General features: G+C 38.4%; 1 protein-coding gene across 1 annotated transcript; it reads right to left on the bottom strand.

The window, feature by feature from the left end:
- Nucleotides 1-202: 202 nt before the first annotated feature.
- On the bottom strand, nucleotides 203-11,541 carry GMNC (geminin coiled-coil domain containing). The gene is made up of 5 exons (XM_049628410.1): nucleotides 11,474-11,541; nucleotides 9,576-9,750; nucleotides 7,314-7,402; nucleotides 5,811-5,927; nucleotides 203-4,218 (listed from the first exon to the last, which is right to left on the bottom strand). Exons 1-5 carry the CDS (start codon nucleotides 11,474-11,476, stop codon nucleotides 3,598-3,600), a joined length of 1,005 nt encoding a protein of 334 aa, XP_049484367.1. The 5' UTR covers nucleotides 11,477-11,541; the 3' UTR covers nucleotides 203-3,597.
- Nucleotides 11,542-21,074: the final 9,533 nt, after the last annotated feature.

Here is a 21,074-nt window from a genome sequence, read left to right as displayed (position 1 = left end):
AATCCTTTATCTTCTATAGAGCTGGACACAGGCTATTATGTATTGAATAAGTACCTTAATTATTAATCTTAACACTTTTTGAAAATTAATATACATATCCTTTCTATACCATAATATTTATTGCAGAAATGAGACCTGAAAACTTTTTCTTAGTCTATTGCTCAATTCATTGAAGCACATTTTTAAAATAAGGGAGAAAAGTAGGATTAAGCTTTTGCCATTTATTTATTTATTAGACATGAATTCATTACAAAATTGACTCACATATAATTAGAAATATTTTCAATCACAAACAAATCAAAGTCATTTAAAATATTAATTGTTAAATTATATTTTACATTTATAGACTATCCAACATAAGAATTATAACTGGATGTCTGATGATGTTCACGTAACAAAAAAATATAGATAAAAATACAACAAATATGTTAAGAAATATACTTACACTGTGCATGTGTAGGTTGTAAACCAATTTTATTTGGTTTTGTGAAAAATAAAGAAAAAATGATGCATCTAATATTTGCGCACACGAAACTTTTGATTAACTGAAACAAATGTAAAATTGTGTATTCTGACTTTATAGACAAGACGTAAACTTCAAAAAATCATCACCAGATGTCTAAATTCTATACTTTTTCCTTTGAACCTGTGATGTAGGCTGGCTATTGAATTCATCTGTCACATTGAAAAATATTTGTTTTTTTGAAATAGAGAAAATACAGCAACTTTTTTATATTGATTCACAGTTTTTTCCATTTTTTCAAGATTATAGTTTATCATCACTGCAGTCTTTTAAATTAATCTCATTCATTATATGTCACCTGCATAACTGAAGCTTTCCAAATGCCCTTATTTTCCAGATATTAGTGAGATTTAGGTAGGATTTATTTTCAGATGATCAGAGAACATAGGAAATGTCATCAAAATTTTAAAATTGATGCTGGATGCTAGCTAGTATTTATGGGAGGTTATGTTGCTGTGCCTACAAAGCACTTGACTCAAGGCCATTTAACACCTGAAAGCCTCATTAATGTATCCTGGATAAGGAAAAGAACAAAGAACGGTTAAACCCTAAATGCTGAAGATTGGTCTGGCCATATACATCATATAAAAGAGGTACAAATCAATAAATAGGATTATGGTTAAAACCTAGGAGAAGAAAACCCATTACTAGAAAATGTTCTACACAATATAAAGATGTTTATCACAATCACAAAAGTATTTAATTTTTATTTCTCACTTTACATTAATAAAATTTTAACTGTGGTTTACTGAAGTACTATGGTAAAACTTTAGAAGTTAGAACATATACTCAGGTGAGAGAAATTTCCAGTTTCTCAAACATCAACAAAATATTTTTTTATACATAATGCAATTAAATATCAAATGTCTGTAGGTATGGTCACAAGATGTGGTAACTCTTTCATCCATGGAATAAGCCAGAGAAAGTTACCATAATTTATCACAAGAGTGCTGTAATATCTTTAAGCCAGGAAAGGACCAAGTTTCATTTTAAACTATTACATTTTATGAGGCTCTGTTTTACTGTTCAAACGTATCCTTCTAAGCCTGGGTGTTTACTCATGGTTCATGACCATGATACGGCACACAAAAGTGCAAAATGAATACTTGTTGACTGATCAATTTTGTTTTACAGCTTGATCACTTAGACTTTTAAAGTAGTTATGTTGCTTTCTTGATTCCTAGTGTATCAAACTATAATCAATTTTAATTCTTTAATTTTAATTATTAAATTTGTTATTTTAAAAAGATAAGTTTTACCCACCAGGGGCACCGATACTGCAGTGTAAGGCACTTCTTTGTTTTTGTTTTATTTTGTTTTGTGTTTAGAAAATAGAATGTGTTCTATCTCTTCCTAAGTCATGAAAATACTCTGGAGAATAACATCAGTTAGTATCTTAGATTCTCCTTCATGGATTATAAAGAATACAATGTGGTAACAAAACTTAATAAAATAGATTACTTGCTCACAACCGCAAAAACACACCAAGAACCAAACAACAACAAAAGTCGTGTCTCAGTTACAAAGAATTCCAAAGGGCACACTCATGTTCTCACGCACTGAGAGGTGAAAACAGAAAAACAGGAAAGAGGTTCAAGGTGGTGAATTTTATCACTAACTGTAGTTTTCTCCAAAAAACATAGGTGCGCATCTCTGATTGTAAATTATTCTGGGAAGGATAGAGAGCTTGAGGAGAACTAGCATTAGCACTACGAATTTATTTTTTTTATTTAGAAAGAGAAATCTTTGACATCAAAATTTACATTAAATTTATGCACACTTATTTAAAAAAATAATGTTTCTATTTGTTAGAGCAAGTTACTCTCACAGAGACTGAATTAACCTGCAAAGTGGGCTCATACCAGAAAAGGAATACTGTGATCAGAGCAATGGTTTCTTGTATGAACTACAAATGATTCACATTTTAAAAAATTGTATGTAAGGCTCACCCAATATATGTATAGCATCTATCAAAATTGAACAGAGTAGTGAGTTAGGATGGCCGTGTTGGTGTAAAACTGATGGACCCAGCCTCGATTTAGAGAATGTTAGTGATTATCTCATCCAGCTTCTGTATTATGCAGCCAGGAAAACTGAATCATCACACTTGGGAAGTAAGTTTCTCAAGGTCACAGCAGAAAAGTGGCTGTAAGTCTTATGAGGGTGGCCACAAGGTCTAACTTGCTCACATTTTATCACCACGCATAGCACAGTGCCTGGTACATGATTCTACAATCATTTTGAATGGACCAATGAGTAAAAAAATGATGAATGAAAATACTTCCAGGAATAGAAGTTTGACAGCATCTAGGCAATTAGGATGGTTGGTTAAAGAGACAATGCCAGGTGCCTCTAGAAGCTGATGTACCGTGGCACATTTTGAAGTAATTTTAATTCTCTTAAATCTTTTAATTTATCAGTGGTATTTCCTATTCAGTAGAGTTATAGCTCTTTGAAGAGCCTCTTTATCAACTCTAGCACAGGACACTCAACTTACTGAACTGTACTACATATAACACTGCTCACATCTACATTATGTCTTCGGGAATGATGATGGGCGAAGACACTTCTTTCTACCCTACCCCAGCTAACTGAACACTCAGTAACAGGCACTTGGAGCAATGATAGCATTCACTCTAGAGGCAGTTTTCAGAAATAAAGAGGAGCAGGAGAGGGACGAAAGTGAGAGGGTGGAGGCTATGAACATTCAAACTGCTTGATGAAGGGAGAAAAGCTGTTAGACTTGTTATAATTGAAAGAGCATTTGCAGGCCTCATAGAAGTATTCAGGCAATTGGAAAATACCTTTTCAAGTACGGGGCAAAGGGAGGAAGTCAACAGCAGGTGTTGCTATGTAAACAAGTCAAATTTAGGTGAAAAAAGAGTAGGCATGTTTCATCATGGATTCTTGGAAGCTGTTCTTTGCAGATTTAAGTGGATAACTGAGATTGACATTTAAAGTGGCAGGAGACAGTCTGGGCAATAGCTTCCGTATTCCAAATAGTCAGGTTCAAGTGCAAGAGAGGTCTTCGTAAACAGAGTTGATGGCAGTCTTTTGTGTTAGAGCAGGGGTCACTAAGACTGCTTAGGGACCCAAGTGAACTTCCAGCCTCCCTCCTCATCTCGACAAACAAAGGCTTGTCCCTGGTGGAAGGAATGAGTTTTCACATTACAGTGAGGGCTCAGGGATGTGGAAAAGGCCATCTCTGTCTTATTGGGAGACACATCAGTAGTATAGTAAGGAGGAGTTTGCAGCCCTCCTGGCTCATTTGAAAGTTGAGAAAGTAAGTGAAAATCTTCCCCGTGCCTGGCAGTGCTATGTGAGGGGGTTGTTTGGTCACCTCCATAGTCAATTGGCAGACCCTCCCTGGGGATATTTTCATAATTGGCTGCATCATCCGGAAACTGGGGAAATGTGCTGGCAATTCTTCTGGGATGAGAGGAGAGGGCACTGTAGTTAGCTGATAAAGTGTCATCAATGGTATTGAGGTCTTTTAATCCAAGTGTTTGAAGAACCCAGGGATCCACAGGGGGCCCAGGTTGTTCTTCACAGTTAGCAAATTCACCGGAGAGGTTTCTCTTGGCATTTTTGTGATGGGGGATCTCAGGAGGAAAATATCTTTGCTCTTTGGGTTTCCTCTTTCCCTTTCTGAATTTTCCACATGCTTTGGAAAACTCATCTGATGACAGTAATTTCTAGGAAAGTAGCATTTGAAAATATACAGTCAGAGAGTCAACCAAGATCATTTTCTTTACTGTTGTCTAATTAAAACTCCTTCAAATATTAACTAGTCACTTTAACTCCTTAGAAAACATGATTAATATTCTATTCTCTCTGTCTCTGTCTTTGTCTCTCTCTCTCTCTCTCTCACACACACACACACACACACACACACACACACAAAAGTGAATTAACTTCTGTTTCCAACTTAAAATCTATAATGACAAGTTACTACCTGGAAACTACAATTCATGTTTTTTACTAATCATTTAAAAGTTGAAAGAAAAAATAATGTCTTTAAATTTTCAATTCAGGAAAGTAATTATTATAATAATGACAATAATAGCAACTATCATGTATTGAACACTGGCTACATGCATAATGTCATTTTATATGGGTACTGTTAAAATCTTCCTTAGCGAGGAAACTGAGGCACAGGCATATTAGTGACTTGCTAAGGATCATGCGGCCTAGATTAAATCAAAGCCATGTGATTCTAGACAGAGCAACTGATTGAAAACAGTAACTAACACTGCTTCTTCTTGTTCCATTAACTTTCATAACACTTTCGTGTGATATGTATTATTCTACATCTTGGACAATTGGGAAACAGAGAGAAAAAAACCTGCCTAATCTATATCATTTACTAATTTAATAAATGTCCTTTGTTTTACAAAATGGTGGCTGGACTAAGGAGCCCAAGCTAATAACTGTGAGATGTGCTCCCTTTTTTAACAAAGCTAACTGGATTGTAAAGGAGTCAGATATGGTATCTTTTCTTCTCTGAACTTTTATGTTCAGTAAAAATGGCAAGAAGCATAATCAATTTAAATTAAATAATATCAAATAACGTAGCTTGTCTAGAAGCAAGGAAAAGATTGATGACAGAAGCAATAATTGTAACAAAATGACAAAAAGATAACAGAAATATAAAACCCAGAGAAAGGAAGAAGAACAGGAAGAGACTGTGGACAGGCTATAAGTCCTTGAGTTAGAAATAGTCTAACTCATTTAAGAGTATAAGAAAAACGATTCATTAAAAGATAACATAATTGGTGATCTATAACTGCCACTCAAGAAATCTGGGCTCCACCCATATTCATAACAGTTTAGAGCTGAGGAGATTTTCAACGATCTTTTAGGCCATGTATATCCAGATGAACATAACTGAGGCTAAGTGAGAGAGCGATTTACCGAAAGTCAATCTGATGATAAGAAGAACTGAGTGTCTTTCGGATCCGATTCCCACTGCAGTGTTCCATCCATTTAGCTCTCTGTCTTTTGATTAACCTCTGTTGTCTTAGCAATTCCTTTGACTGGCTTGATTCTTAAGCAACTTTTGCTGTAATACATGGCTAACATCTGTACTCTAGATACTTCTAAGAAATGATACATAAAAATTCTTGTGAAAGTGCTATATTTCCTTTCAGAAAACTCCATCTAACCCAGAAATGCCTTTGAAGCCATGCTGTTCAGTACACCTTCTACAATTAATTAAGCAGTTTTACCCAAATTACCTCCATTCTCAAATCACTGCTGTGTTTTTATAAAAGGGATAGTTACATACCTTGGCCTTTTCTTCAAGACATTTAACCAAAGCAGAATTCAGGTATTGTCTAAGGTGATTATTCTCTTCGTGTAACCTAGCAAGTTCTTCTTCCTTCTGCACCAGAGTATCTTGGAGCTGCAAAAAAGCATACAATGGTGAAGGCTGCTCTACTATATTGACTTTGTAACCTTATAATAATGCCACTGATCCTTAACCTGCTTAAACTTGATCATTATTCTATTTGTTTTACAAACTCAACCTCCGGGAGCCCTTGTCCTCTAACGCCTAAATTCAATCTACACCCACCTACCACCTGATTGTTCAGTTTTGTGCTCTGAACTTCTTATTCATTGCAAAGTGTTTGAAGAGATTATATGACTTTTAAGATTGCAACCACAAGGGAATCGGGAAGGTATGTAGGAAAATGAGCTGCGTGCAACTGTTTAAATATAGAAAAAAGGATTTAGAAAGGTTTCGCTGGACTCCTTCCTTGCACATTAAGAAAAGAAGAAAAACAAGGGGGGCTGGCTTCCTTCATCCTCAGATTGGTCTGTTTGTATATCCACTAGATCAAATTATTCTCTCAGGAACAACAACAAATAAAACGTGATCAATGAAGCAATCTTTGCAAAAACTTTGTAATCATCATCCCTCTCCAAGTGATGAGCTATGTGTGTGCTTTAAAAATACTATCACACTCAATATACCATTTGGTCTTTCAAGCAGCCATCTGAGGAAGGCAATATAAATATTTCAATTCCATAGGTATGGAAAAAGAGGATTCAAGAGGTCATAGGACTAAAATGTATGCAGTCAGGTCCTGACTATAGGGCCCCCTAGAGGGTTTTGATTGTTCTTGTTGAATTTGTTGTTTTTGTTTTCTTCCCTGTGACATTGATCACCTATCTTCCTGTCCACCTCTGTGGACATTTACTCACTGTGGTTCTAAATTGCAAGTCAACATATGAATTTAACAAGGGAAAAGAAGCAAAGTAACATTAAGGGGTGATGTTAAGAACAAACTACATGCTAAGTGAAATGAGTCAGACTGAGAAAGACAAATACCATATTAATTCACTCATATGTGGAATCTAAAAAGCAAAATGAATAAGCAAATAGAAGGCAGAATCCTATAAATACAGAGCATAAACTGTATTCTCTGTCAGAGAGAAGGGGATGGGGGAAGGGCAACGTGGGTGAAGAGTAGAGGCAGATAAAGGTTTCTAGTTATGGCATGCATTAGTCATGGGGATAAACGGCACAACATGGGGAATACAGTTAATGATATTGTAGTCGTGTGACAGCAGTATATCTGTATGGTGACAGATGGTAGCCACCCTTGTGGTGAACACAGCATAATGTATAGAGAAGTCAAATCACTACGTTGTACACCTGAAACTAATGTAACATTGAGAGTCAACTATACTCAAATAAGTTTAAGAATAAAATAAAAGTAAAAAAAAAAAAAAAAAAAAGAATGGACTGCATTTGCATGGAACATGTCTGCCTGGTTATACATACCTGCTTGTTTCTGTAGAGCTGAGAGGAAAGCTGAGCCTCTTCCCATGAACATGAGTTAGGAACAGGGAAATTGGAGTCACTGGATGATTCTATGTGAAAATACCAAATGGATAACTGAGAAAACACACTTGGGGTTTTTGTGTAATGCAGAGCTCATGGAGGGATTTCAGACAGTTTAATGGATCCAATTACCTTTCTAAAAATAGCTATTGCCTCCTTATAGGAAACAAAACATTTAAAGCTTCCAGAAGGGATAAACATGCTATGAAAGACAAATATTTATAGACTATCTGCCAAAATGGCTAAAGGGATGAATTTTGAAGAGCTAAGAGGTTACATTTCTTCCTAATATATAAACTCCTGCTGGCTAAGCTTATAAAAACCATCCCATCTGCATTATGAATTCACTCAAATATTTATTGATCCTTCCCCTGCTAGGCATAACATTGCAACTCCACTATGTTTTCCAAGTTTTGATCTTATTTTCTAAGGTTTAGCGTTTGATAACATAGTGTTTGCCTCTAAAATCAACTCCTACTTTTGATGGTGTCATTTTTCCCCAACTATGAAAATCTTGGCCTGTTTGCTTATCCATTAAAGCTGATGGAGAGTACATATTCAGAATTATATGTGGTATCACTTTCTACTTGAAAATAATTTGGATCTTGCTTCTCTGAAGACCTTGATGCAAATCTCAAAACTGTACCCTGAATTCATGTATTTCAAATGTCATCATTCGTATGTTTCTTATGCTTTTGTAAAGAAGTTTTTTTTTCATATTTGATAGCAAACTATACCTATCAGTAAAAACTATGCTTATGCATGCTATAGGTTTACTTTTGTTTTATTTTCCTCATCTAGTACAGTTTTAACTCTTGCTCATCTCTACGGAAACTGAAATATTCCTGAAATATTTTCAACTAAAGTAAAATGATGAGTAAGGAGACAGGAATAAAGTTGTATACAGTTTGGTTTTATATTCTTGGGCATTCTGTCTTCTCTGTTGCTTGTGGTAGAAAGACAACACTGAACAACTCCCTTCCTGAAATATAAGTGTGTTTCATTATTTTGGGGGTTTTTGTTTGTTTTTTTCTGAAATTCAAAAAAAAATAATATGACAGAAGCAGGAGTACATATATTTAATGGTGAAGTGTCTACAAGTTTTTCTAGAAACCAGATTGCTAATATAGAAATTCCTTTAATATTTATGAGAACTATTTACTCAGCCCCCAGTGAAAATTAATACATGATTTTCCATCAATGTTATCTTTCCCTCCAAAATTGAAGTCTTCTTTGAGCAAAAAGGAATCATTTTTCCCCCCACTTACAAGATATTATTCAACTCTAAGAGAACAAATAGAGAACAAACTGAAGGTTGATGGAGGGAGGTGGGTGGGGGATGGGCTAAATGGGTGATGGGCCTCCTGAATAGGAGGGCACTTGCTGGGAGCACTGGGTGTTATATGTAAGTGATGAATCACTAAATTCTACTCTTGAAAACAATATTACACTATATGTGTAATTAATTAGAATTTAAGTAGAATTTAATTAAATAGAATTTAAGTAAAAATTTGAAAAAAAAACAAACAAGAAACAAAACCATGATCCAGTTAAAAAGAAAAACAAACCAAAAAATAAATAAATTTGGTCAAGAGCTTTGTAAAAAAAAAAAGAAAGAAAAAGAATAGCTATTCATTTTAGAGACAGAGGAAAGAGTACTGAGATAAATCATTTTGAAAGATAACTGTTGTTCTGATTTGGCTTTCCTTTCTAAATAAACTTTTTAAAAATAAACATGCTATGGATACAAAAAAAAAAAGACAATGTTCATAGGACTTCCCTATGAAATAAAAGGGTATATTAGAATTTTTTCTCATCTCTCTCTTATACCCAGGGAAACTTTCCTGAATTCCAAAAGAAATGCTCCAACTGGTATCTTGACTACAAAAGCGTCTCACTAATATTGTTTATAAATCTTTGACCCAAAACCAAATTCCCTCAGTGGGTTGGAAATCTCCAAAAACTATAAAGTGTGGGGAGGAATATATCTTGTCCAGTGGGCAAGGGGAAGAATCTCATTTTCAATATATGACAGTACAGAAAATCAGGTTATTTAGGGTGTGAAATGCAGGAGTCTTTGTGCTTTCCTCAACTTCCCATACCATTTCTTCTTCTACAGAGTTCTAGCCCATGATGCTTTGCAACTATGGGTGCTGGAAAAGGGCTTCAGACCTACCGGGAAAGCAGAAGAGCAGAACTTACCCTGTGCCTGTGGTGCTTGTTGGGGCTCTCTGTTGTCCAGGAGACCAGCAGCCCAGAAAGAGACCCAAGTCTCCGTGGAAACGTCAACACTAGATTCTGACGTTGTAGTGGAATACGGGCAATTATAGCTCTGGCCTCCTACAAAGTACTGGTCTTGGCAAGGCAGAACAGTGTTCTGTGAAATTCAGTATGAGGGATCAGGGTGGGGGTGGGGAGGGTCCCAGGAGATGGAATGATTGGGATTTGGAGGGGGATAAGGGTGGGAGAAAGAGGCACAAATTACATGCAATGAATCAAAAACAGTACAGGTGTTAAGCATAGATCCCAGATTAATTCAAGTGGTCAAAATATAATTACTAACAGGGAATCAGCTCCTTGGGTTTACCCAGTAGTTTCCTTAGGCTCTCTCAGCAAAGAACAGGCTAGTATTGGATGGACCAAATTTGTAAATATCCAAGAGTATTTGCTGTTGCCATGACTCAGTCATCTAACAGGCTATCCAGGATCTAAGTAAAAGGAATTCTACTTAATGATTGAAAGATATACGGACTATTTGGCTCTTTCTAGCAATACCTTAATTATATTTCTAATAACGTTAAAAGACAAAGAGCCCAGAACGCTAAGGCTGAAAAGGACTGAACATGACATATAAGGAAACCTCCTTATCTTTGCTTCTCAGTTTCTGAATTACACACCTGCTCCATCCCTTCCTTCCTCCTTTCCCTGGCTTTAAATGCTGCTGGATCCTATAGTGGTCTAAACCATTTGAGATGGATGTATAGACATATAGATACATTCCAGAGATAACTACATACATTTTGCTCCTAACTCCAAGCACCGGTACCTATAGTCACTCCAAGTAAACATATCATTAAAGCTGAAATACGTTAGTCAGCAGAGGCAGCAGGCTCTAGATCTCTCCAGCACTAGGTCTCAGTGCCCTTCCAAAGTTATCTTGCCACTACTAACTGCCTGGCATGTATTCTCCACTGTGTTCTGAGCCAGCGAACACCCTCCTGCCCCCGACTCCTCAAACTTCAAACACACAGTCTTTCCAAATGTCCAAGCAGGGGCAGGTATGCAGCCTTCCTGGGTTAATTTGTACAACAGCTCATTCTTAATTATTTGTCAATGTTTAATCAGGTAAAAGCCATTCATTTCAGCAGAGTCCAGCTTTGGACAAACTCTTTTTGACCACTACAAGTCTTTTGTTGACTTGAGGACTTTTTGGGCATAACATAAACAGCGAGAAAACAAATAAGAAGAAGGAAAAGGAGAGAGAGAGAGAATTAAGCTAATTAAGTCACAATTTGTTAATATCCTCAGTAAGTTAAGTTTTGAAAAAGTCCAATCTTTTGGGCAAATCCAGCTTGGGCAGCGCAGACCAAAGAAATTCAGCCAAAAGTTTATCAAGCACTATTTTCTTTTATTCTAAAAGCATGTTTGTAGGCTCTTTCCCTGAGGTTATTATTGGAATCAGAGTTGAACTATTATGCAATTGACACCTGAGAAGAAAACAAACCTCAAATACCCTTGGACTAGCTCAAATCCAAATGTCTGCAAATATGTGCATAATCTACAGGAAGAGGTAGAATGAAAAGTGAGTGCAGGTGCGGGGGCGGGGGGGGGGGAAGAAAGTTGGGAGAAAGTACAGAGAGTAGAAATAACACAAGAAGGTAAAAGGATGAGAGAGATGGGGAATGAGAGACTGAGGGAGCAGAGAGAGGGAAGAAGATAGGGGAGAAGCAGATGGGGCAGCAGAGAACACCCCTTTTAATGGGCAGGTAGCAGAGAAATCTTGCATCCAAGGTGGAAGAAATTCTAAATGCAAAGCCTACTAGCTCTCAGAGCCCCCAGGTTTCCCCAGCGTATTACCTAAACCCCAGGTCCTCACTTACCATCTTGCAGTGGAAGAAGGCGCTGCAGAAACTGAGCCCTCAATTTTTCGGTAAAGCCTGTAGGAGCTTTAAATGGGACTGAGGGGAGGAGCTAGGAGAGGCGAGTTCTAATCTGCGGGAGCTCCCGGTGACGCCAGGGACTCCCGGCGAGCGCCGCCCTCTGATTTGGTGCGAGGCTGTCAAACTGGTGACGTAGGTGAGGAGACGTCAAGCCAAAGTCTCTGGCACTCAAGGCGACCGCCGCTCGGGGACCCGAGACCTGCCGCCACCTGCCGCCGAGCGCCGGTGTGCGCTGCGCGGCTTCGAAACCCGAAACCCGCGCGGTGCCTGCCGGAGGCCCGCTCGCCGTCCGCGGTCGGCCGAGAGTCGGCGGTGGCGGGACCGCGCTGCCTGCCGGGCCCGACGGGGCGAACCCGGCTCCCCCTGCCGGGCGGGGCGGACTCGTCGGCTCTGGCGCCGGAACTAGGGAAAAGCCCAACGCGGCGTCTCTGGGATGGAGCAGCCCTTGGGGAGCCGACGCAGCACCCAGACTTAACACTGCCCCTGTGTAGTTCTTGGCCACGTGATCAATGCCAACCTAATGTAGGACCTGGTGAACGGACTGGCTTTTCCCCCTCTTTTTGATATATCTCATTTTCCCCAACCCCTGAGGGGCGTGTGAAACGGGAAGATGATCTATATCCATTCTAGAATTTAAGTTTGGGGAGAATAGCTGTTCCCGTCCATTGTGTTCACTGCTGTTTCCAAAAAGTGCCTGGAACAATCTCTAACCTGTCATGGGTGCTCAATAGAGAATTAAAATACGGGGGGGGGGGGGGTGCTGGGGGGCTCAGCCGGTTAAGCTTCTGACTTCAGCTCAGGTCATGATCTTGCAGTGCGTGAGTTCAGGGGAGTTTGAACCCCAAGCCCTGTGTGGGGCTCTGTGCTCACCGCTCAGGGCCTGGAGCCTGCTTAGAATTCTGTCTGCCTGTCTCTCTCTCTCTCTCTCTCTCTCTCTCTCTCTCTCTCTCTCTCCCCCCTCCTCCTCCTCCCCGGCTCATGCTCTCTCTCCTCAAAACAAAGTAAACATTAATATTTTTTTTTTAATAAAAAGAATTAAAATACAAATTTAAGAGGCGCCTGGGTGGCTTGATTGAGCATCCGACTTTCAGGTCATGATCTCAGGGTTCATGAGTTGGAGCCCCAGAGCCCTGCCTTGGGCTCTGTGCTCAAAGCTCAGAGCCTGGAGCCTGCTTCAGATTCTATGTCTCTCTCTGCCCCTCCCCTGCTCACACACGCTGTCTCTCTCTCTCTCTTAAAAATAAATAAACATTAAAAAAAATTAAATATAAAATACAAATTCAAGAACCTAAAGTGTCTGTCTCTGTGTTAGCTAGCCCTAGCTTCACAATTACTATTATATAGAATAAATTGTTACGATTACAAAAAAAAAAAAAAAAATACTTCTCAGTTAAGGTATTTTATTTCCCCCATCTTTTCTCTTGAATTTTATCCTCATGATTTCTGTGATGTTACATCCAGAGGAGAAAAAGGAGTAATATCATCTTTAAAACCATTCATCTACTTGGGGCACCTGGATGGCTCTGTCAGTTAATAATGGGACTTTGGCTCAGGTCATGATTCCCAGGTTTGTGGGTTCCAGCCCTGCATCAGAGCTTCTGTCTCCCTCTCTCTCAACCCCTCCCCCGCTTAGTCTCTCTCAAAAATAAATAAACATTAAAAAAAATTATCTACCACTAATAGCCAACTCTTATGTCAAATGGCAATAACCTAGGGGGTGGTTACTCTTTATTTTTTTTAAGTTTATTTATTTATTTTGAGAGGAGAGGAGAGAGCATAAGTAGGGGGGGGGAGCAGAGGGAGAGGGAGGTCATCCCAAGCAGGCTCCACACAGTCAGTGCAGCGCCTGATGCAGGGCTTGAACTAACCAACCTTGAGGTTGTAACCTGAGCCAAAGCCCCAGGCTTAACTGACAGAGCCACCCAGGCACCCAGGCTGTGGGTGCTCTTCTTGTCCCTGCTTTGGAGGATGACAAATGAAGTACTGAAGTTAAGAAACTTGACCAATGTTTACACGATTGGGAAGTGGCAAACTCTGGTTCCAGCATCCACGCTCCTATCACAAGTATGGTTTTTTACTCTCTTGGACTTCTTTCCACTGCACATGATAGCTATTTATGCAATGGCCATTTTTGTGGATTGAATTATGTTACCTCAGGATTTATGTTGAATCTCCAACTCTGAATGTGATGTATTCAGAGACAGGGCCTCTAAAGAGAGAATCAAGGTTAAGAGGTCATAAGGGTGGTGCCCTCATTTAATAAGACTGGTGGTTATAAGAAGAGGAAGAGACACCAGAGGTGGTATGCACAGAGTAAAGGCCATGTGAAGACAAAGCCAGAAGGTGGCCATTTGCAAATCAAGGAGAGAGCTCAGGAGAAATCGTTCATCCTGCTGATACCTTGCCCTTGGACTTCCAGCCTCCAGAAATGTGAGAAAATAAATTTTCTGCATAAGCCATCTCATCTGTAGTTCTTGTTATCGAAGCCCTAGTGAACAAATGTGGGCATGGTGTAGGGATCGAGAAAACTTTGGATTCTGGCCTGCATCGTCCTTTCTCTAAACCAGTTCTGACCTTTATTTATTCTGGGTTGGATTGTGCCCATCATCCACAGCACTTAGCAATGGCTAACGCACAGCAAATGCTCCTTACGTGTTCTGTGTTCGACATTAAGGAAGGTATGGAAGAGGAAGAGGAGGAAGGCATCAGACTTGGTAGATAACCCTTTCTCCTGTTCCATACAGTTTGTTCACAAACATTTTTAAGTGAATGATACCAGGTTTGGGATCACTGCCTGAAGATACTGCCTGGGTTACAGGACATGACTCATTGCAGTGAGATTGCTGTCACGACATAAGAGGCAGGGATACCCTGGCAATATACCCTCCCCTGAGATGATGGGAGAAACAGATCAAAACCCATTTAGGTTATGAGAATTGATGATCTTGTTCAGGGCAAAGAAAATCCTAATCCGTTTTTGTGATGAGCACCAAAGGAAGAAAAAGGAGGATGGAGTTGTTTTGTTTTTAGAAACTCCTAAATTGGATATGTGAACCTCTGGAAGATCCAATTTCCTGACTCTAAAAATGACCTAAAATGGGCAAATGAAACAAAACCTGGTTGAAACAAAAGGGCATAGGCTTTGGATCCAAATATACCTACATCCCAGTTCTTGTTCAACTCTCTGAGACAGAAACAACTAGGGCTGTATTATCATGGTCTCCAAATTCTCAGCTCCTCTGATAAATTAAGAAAGAAATACCTACCTGAGAAGCTTATTAAAAAGCTGGCCAATAGTGCTTGAAAATTCCAAATTCACTGCCTATGTCATGAATAGCAGCTATTATTGTTATATGTAGAGGACCCTTTGAACGTATACACTGCTGTGCCTTGCCTGGTAAAAAAGAACTGAAAATAAAAGCTACATTTATTAAGCAGATTTTTTGAGGGCTAGATATATTTTTTAAGTCTTTGATGGACTTTAGCACACAGATGTTTCATAAATCATTAGCTACTTTAGCTTAGTGGGAATGGGAGTGTATTTGGTGGCAGAGGATCCCTAAAGTTAAGCCATGAAGAGCTATGGACAAGTGAACAGAAGTCTCAAGATACAGCTTACCTGACATCATAAATGATGGAAAATTTTCCAAACCCTTAAGGTCTGATTTAAGCATATCCTTTTATTTAAGATCTACTGCTTGGGGATAAGCCTTATTTTTTCGTTTGTTTGAAGATTTTTGTTTTTGCTGTTGTTTTTGTTTTTGAAAAATGAGTCAAGAGGCACCCAGGTGGCTCAGTTGGTTAAGCGTCTGACTCTGGATTTCGGCTCAGGTCAGGATCTCACGGTTCATGAGATTGAGCCCCATGTTGGCCTCTGCATTGACAGCACGGAGCCTGTTTGGGATTCTTTCTCTCTTTTTCTGCCCTTTCCCTACGTGTGTGCGTGCTCTCTCTCAAAAATAAATAAATAAACATTAAAAAATGTTTAAAAATGAGTAAAGTAAGCAATAATCTGAAATCCTTTGACCATTTTTTATTCACATTTTGCAAGAAAGAGGTGCAACTTCTCTGGTGATTGCTTTTTCTACTATAAACAATAAGATCGGTTAAAACCTGTCTTGTGTATTGTGGCTGAAGAGATGGTGTTAAAAAGGTGGTAGCTAATAACAGCCCAGTTGCTGAATTGGGGTACTACCTCCTGCCAGGGCAAAGAAATAATAAAATAGAAGGTAATTTGACCTGCACACAAACCATGTCTGCAGACAGCAAAGGGTAGTGTGTGACCAGTAGTGGGCCAAGGAAATAAACAGATTGGCATATGGAATGTTCTTTCATTTCTCCCCTGGAGGACACTTTATTTGATTACCTCGTTAGTGAACTCAGTAGCATGTATAATAAAAGAACAGTTTAAAAATTCTCTTTGCAAACATAGCCTCATAGCCTCTTCCTATAGCGTCAACAGCTGAATCTCTAGGCAATAAAAAAGAAAGATTGTATTTCTGCTTTCACATGGAGGGAAAGAAAAGCATAACCCTTAGAGAAAAGTCAGTTGGGCAGATGATTTACCTTGGGAAACTTAACACTTGCATATTTTGTTTTAGCATGTCTGGAGAACTATGACATGTTTTATTTGTGGAGGCATAGATTTGAGTTTCACCCTTCCAGAATACTATATGGAAATCAGTCATGCTGATATGCACAGTCTTGCCTACTACCTGCCACCCACATGTCAGCAGAGTTCCTAGTAAACACACGTATGCAGTAACTTATGCCATGGTAAAAACTGTGTCTACATGAACCAGATATATTTAAATTTTTATTTATTTCGTTTTGAGAGAGAGAGGGAGTGAGCAGGGGAGGGGCAGGGAGAGACAGAGATAGAAAATCCAAAGCAGGCCCCACTCTGACAGCAGAGAGCCTGGTGGAGAGCTCAAACTCATAAATGGTGAGATCATGACCTGAGCTGAAGTCAGAAGCTTAACTGACTGAGCCACCCAGGTACCCCAAAGGTATTTATACAAAAGAAAGTCAACTGTTGATTCTGGTAACACGAATGAACAAAAATATAAGTTTGAAAAATTATATCAGGTAATCAGCCAGAAAAGAGAAAGGACCTGGACAAATTATAGAGGAAAATGTTGAATTGGGGCCTGACTAGATCTGTGCCATATAGAACTAAGGGAGGACAAGGAGATGAAGATTTATGATACCACTTTATTGGATGTTCCAGTCTGAATTTATTTCAATAGCTCTATAACCAGCTTTAACCCTCCATTTATGACTCATTAAGTAGTTGCTTAATTTTTCAGTTGTATTTGATTGTATTATGTTAAGGCACATCATACACTATGATAATATTCACAGATTTGAAGATTCTCAAGCCTAAGGGTATATCTCAAATATACTATCAAATATTAAGTGTCTACTTCATATCTGAGGGATAACTAGCTAATGTTTGCAGATCTATATTCATTGTACAAAGGAAGGCAAGACTTTTCTGCACTCTGTAACATTGTCTTCTGGCCTTTCTCATAAAATGACACTTAGAAATAATACTTGTGGACATGCTGGAATAAACAGTTGAGGCTTATCCTGACAGTTGTCAGACTTGAGGTTTTCAATTTCTCTGAGACCCTATCAGGCCACCCTGAGGACAGGTGCATCAGTATTTCTCAGGGCTTTAACTCATCGTGCCTTGGTGCACTGGTAAGGAAGGTCTGCTCTGTGATAACCAATCTGGCCAAACTGGAATAAAATAATCTCAATACTACTATAAGAATACATGCAAAACAGTGAAATTAGTTTTGCATTACCACAAAGGTTAGAGATGTGGAATCCCAAACAAACAAACAAAAAAATCAGATACAACCCCACTCCTCATTACTCCAGCCACATTAGAAAAAGTGAAAATATTGACTTGTTATAATTACTATATATCAGAGATATGTTAATCTGGCTATGATTTAAAATGAAAGGAACTTCTGCTTCAGGAGCACTAGTATTTTCATAAACTAGGCTTCAGTGCCTTTATTGATCCTGAAATCCCTCTTAAGGATTTATGATCTAATCGTTAGTGGATGGATTGCTGATTGAGGCATTAAAACCCAGAAAGGTGAATTGGCACTGACCATGGCGTCCTGTTTTATCCTGAAGATAATAGAAATAAGGATGTCCCTGGCTGGTTTCTTCAAAAACCTTAGTTCAGAGTGTAACAGGAAAACAGGACAATTGGAACTGGATTCCTTCTAGCCCTGGAATTATCAGAGAATCTGAAATAATGTGACATCCCTTCATGAAAATAAAACAAATATGTTTAATATAAAATGTTAAGCTACAGTAATTTTATATTTCCATATTTTTAAAATCTATAATCTATAAAATGTTAACTAATTTCTTACTAGCCCAATTTTGTAGCAGAATCACCTTATTTGTAATCAAATCAAGAAACTTGAAGTTAGTGATAATGAAATTTGGTGTTTCTAGCCAAACTCGGTTTTGCACATTTCTTTTTCACAAAATGAAAGCAAAATGCCAACCTCTAGTCAGTGGAAGCATTTATACATCCAAAACCAATCTGGGGCACCTGGGTGGCTCAGTAGGTTAACCCCTGACTTTGGTTCAGATCATGATCTCACAGTTCCTTGGTTCCAGCCTCGTGTCAGGCTCTGTGCTGATAGCTCAGAGCCTGGAGCCTGCTTTGGATTCTGTGTCTCCTTCTCTCTGCCCTCCCCTGCTCTCGCTCTGTCTCTGTCTCTGTCTCTGTCTCTCTCTCTCAAAAATAAATAAATATTAAACAATATTTTAAATAAAGAAAAAATCTAAGAAAATACTAAGAATTGTAATTGTTATGAAATTAATAATGCTTAATGCCATTAGAATGAATAAGCAGAAGCATTAGAATATGAGTAAAGTACCACGCTAGCAATAAGTAAAGCTCCCAAATCCTTAGAAGGCAACGGTGAACACAGTGCAGATCATCTGTTTTTGCATCAGCCAACCAGAAGCCTTATTGGCTGTCACCTCTGGAACAGCAGCATTAGCACTGCATGGCCAAATCATAGCCAATCTTAAACATACAAATGAATTCTAATAGCTTCATTTACAGGTGAAAGGGTAGTAAGATAAGCAGGAAAATTGACTAGACTCTTTAAAAAATGGTTTATTGTCCCAGAATACAATTGGTAAAAACTCAAGTTGCATGTTGTAGAACTTACATCTTTTAAAAATTTTTACCAGCAATTATTCTGTCCATATTCTTTAGTCTCTCTATCTATCTAGAAGTGTATAAATGTACATGTTTTTATATTTGCATATATACACATGCATGTATCTGGAAGAATCCATGAAGCCCACTGTTTTGAAATCCTTACAGATGGGAGTGTAAAGATATTGGGGAACAAAGGCTCCTTCTCCACTCCTCACTTTTCTATAAAGAGGCAGCAATTCCCATGAAAACAGATGTATTTGATAGATGAATTTGGAAAAAGAAAAAGAAATGTGTTTCCCACATTAATGTCAGCATCTGTATGACACATACTTTCTCTGATTCCCTTGAAGAAACCTTTCAGGGAAGGCTCTGTTCTAGTTAGACAGTGTCACCTGTGTGTGGCTGGCCATTGTCACCTGATAGGGCAATTAAATCTATATTATTCAGAAACGCTTATTAGGAAAGCTATTAGAACTACAAATGTAGGGGCGCCTGGGTGGCTCAGTCGGTTAAGCATCCGACTTCGGCTCAGGTCATGATCCCGCGGTTCGTGAGTTCAAGCCTCGCGTCAGGCTCTGTGCTGATGGCTCAGAGCCTGGAGCCTGTTTCAGATTCTGTGTCTCCCTCTCTCTCTGACCCTCCCCCGTTCATGCTCTGTCTCTCTCTGTCTCAAAAATAAATAAACGTTAAAAAAAATGTAAAAAAAAGAACTATAAATGTAAGTCATGTTTGACAAGCAAACTTCTTTTTTTTTTTAATTTTTTAACATTTATTTATTTTTGAGAGACAGAGAGAAACAGAGCATGAACAGGAGAGGGCAGAGAGAGACGGAGACAGAGAATCCAAAGCGGGCTCCAGGCTCTGAGCTGTCAGCACAGAGCCCGACATGGGGCTCGAACTCATGAACTGTGACATCATGACCTAAGCCGAAGTCAGATGCTTAACCAAGTGAGCCACCCCTCAAACTTCTTTTTTTTTTTAAGTCATAAAGGTAACTTTTATTTCCATGTACCTATCTTTTCTGTCTGTTGCTTATTTGTTTCTTAACATAGAAGGGATAGAAAGGAGTATTCTTGTATGTGAAGAAATATATGAAGAAATAATTGTATCCTTTATAATAAAATATAAGTAGTTAGGAGAAAAATATATATGAAATTCAGCCATATGCAAATATATTTTGAGAACTTTAAAATGTCCTTATTTCTTTATCAGCAAGCACAAAAAATTTATAAAAGTAATAAATTTGAACAAAAATCATGTACAACTTTGTTCATCATATCAGTATAACATTTGTAAAAACTTTCTAAATGTCCAATAACAAGAAACTCTTTCATTAAATTATAGTATGTTCAGGGCATTTGAGGGCTCAATCAGTTAAGTGTCTGACTTGGGCTCAGGTCATGATCTCATGGTTCGTGAGTTCGAGCCCTGAGTTAGGCTCTGTGCTGACAGCACAGAGCCTAGAGCCTGCTTCAGATTCTGTGTCTCCCCCTCTCTGCCCCTACCCCACTCATGCTCTGTCTCTCTCTCTCTCAAAAATGAATAAAAACATTAAAACAAAAATTATAGTATGTCCATAGCATGGGGTGTGTACCTATAGGAAATGTTTTTGGAAAAAGTTAGACATGGGCAAACAATATTATATGAACTATATTAAAATGCATACAGTGCATTTATATGAATGAAAAAATGAGAATATACTAACATGTTAATGATACTTGTTTTGTTAAGGAAAGTGTAATGATGATTCTATTTTTACCTTCCTACATATTTCTATAATTTTACAAGAAATATGTTTTGCTTTCATAATCAGAAAAAAGTTATCCAAATGTATGTGAAATCATACAGATGATCATTAGTGATGTATTTTTGTGGAATAATATCACATTTAAAACTAAAGCAACCTGAAGAATAGTGATAGATAATGTCTGCACGTATATTAATTAAAACAAATATTCCATGTTTCTACCTTTACCCATATTTGCAGTGAGAGGTGAAGTGGTTGTAGAAAAATACTTTATTTCCTCCCTACAAACTCAAAACCGTTTTAAAAATTGTACAGTTCTACAGAAAGGAGAAAAATTACCACAAAATAGCCGCTTTATTTATTTATTTATTTTTAGTATTTATTTTTGAGACTGAAAGAGACAGAGCATGAGCGGGGGGAGGTGCAGAGAGAGAGGGAGACACAGAATCCAAAGCAGGTTCCAGGCTCTGTGCTGTCAGCACAGAGCCTAATGCAGGGCTTGAACTCACAAACCTCGAGATCATGAACTCACAACCAGGAGATCCTGACCTGAGCCAAAGTCTGAGGCTTAACAGGCTGAACCACCC

Source organism: Panthera uncia, chromosome C2 (assembly GCF_023721935.1).
Source record: "Panthera uncia isolate 11264 chromosome C2, Puncia_PCG_1.0, whole genome shotgun sequence".
In the NCBI taxonomy this organism is placed as follows: domain Eukaryota; kingdom Metazoa; phylum Chordata; class Mammalia; order Carnivora; family Felidae; genus Panthera; species Panthera uncia.
The sequence above is the reverse complement of the archived record's forward strand: the minus strand, read 5'-3'. Positions and strand labels throughout refer to the sequence as shown.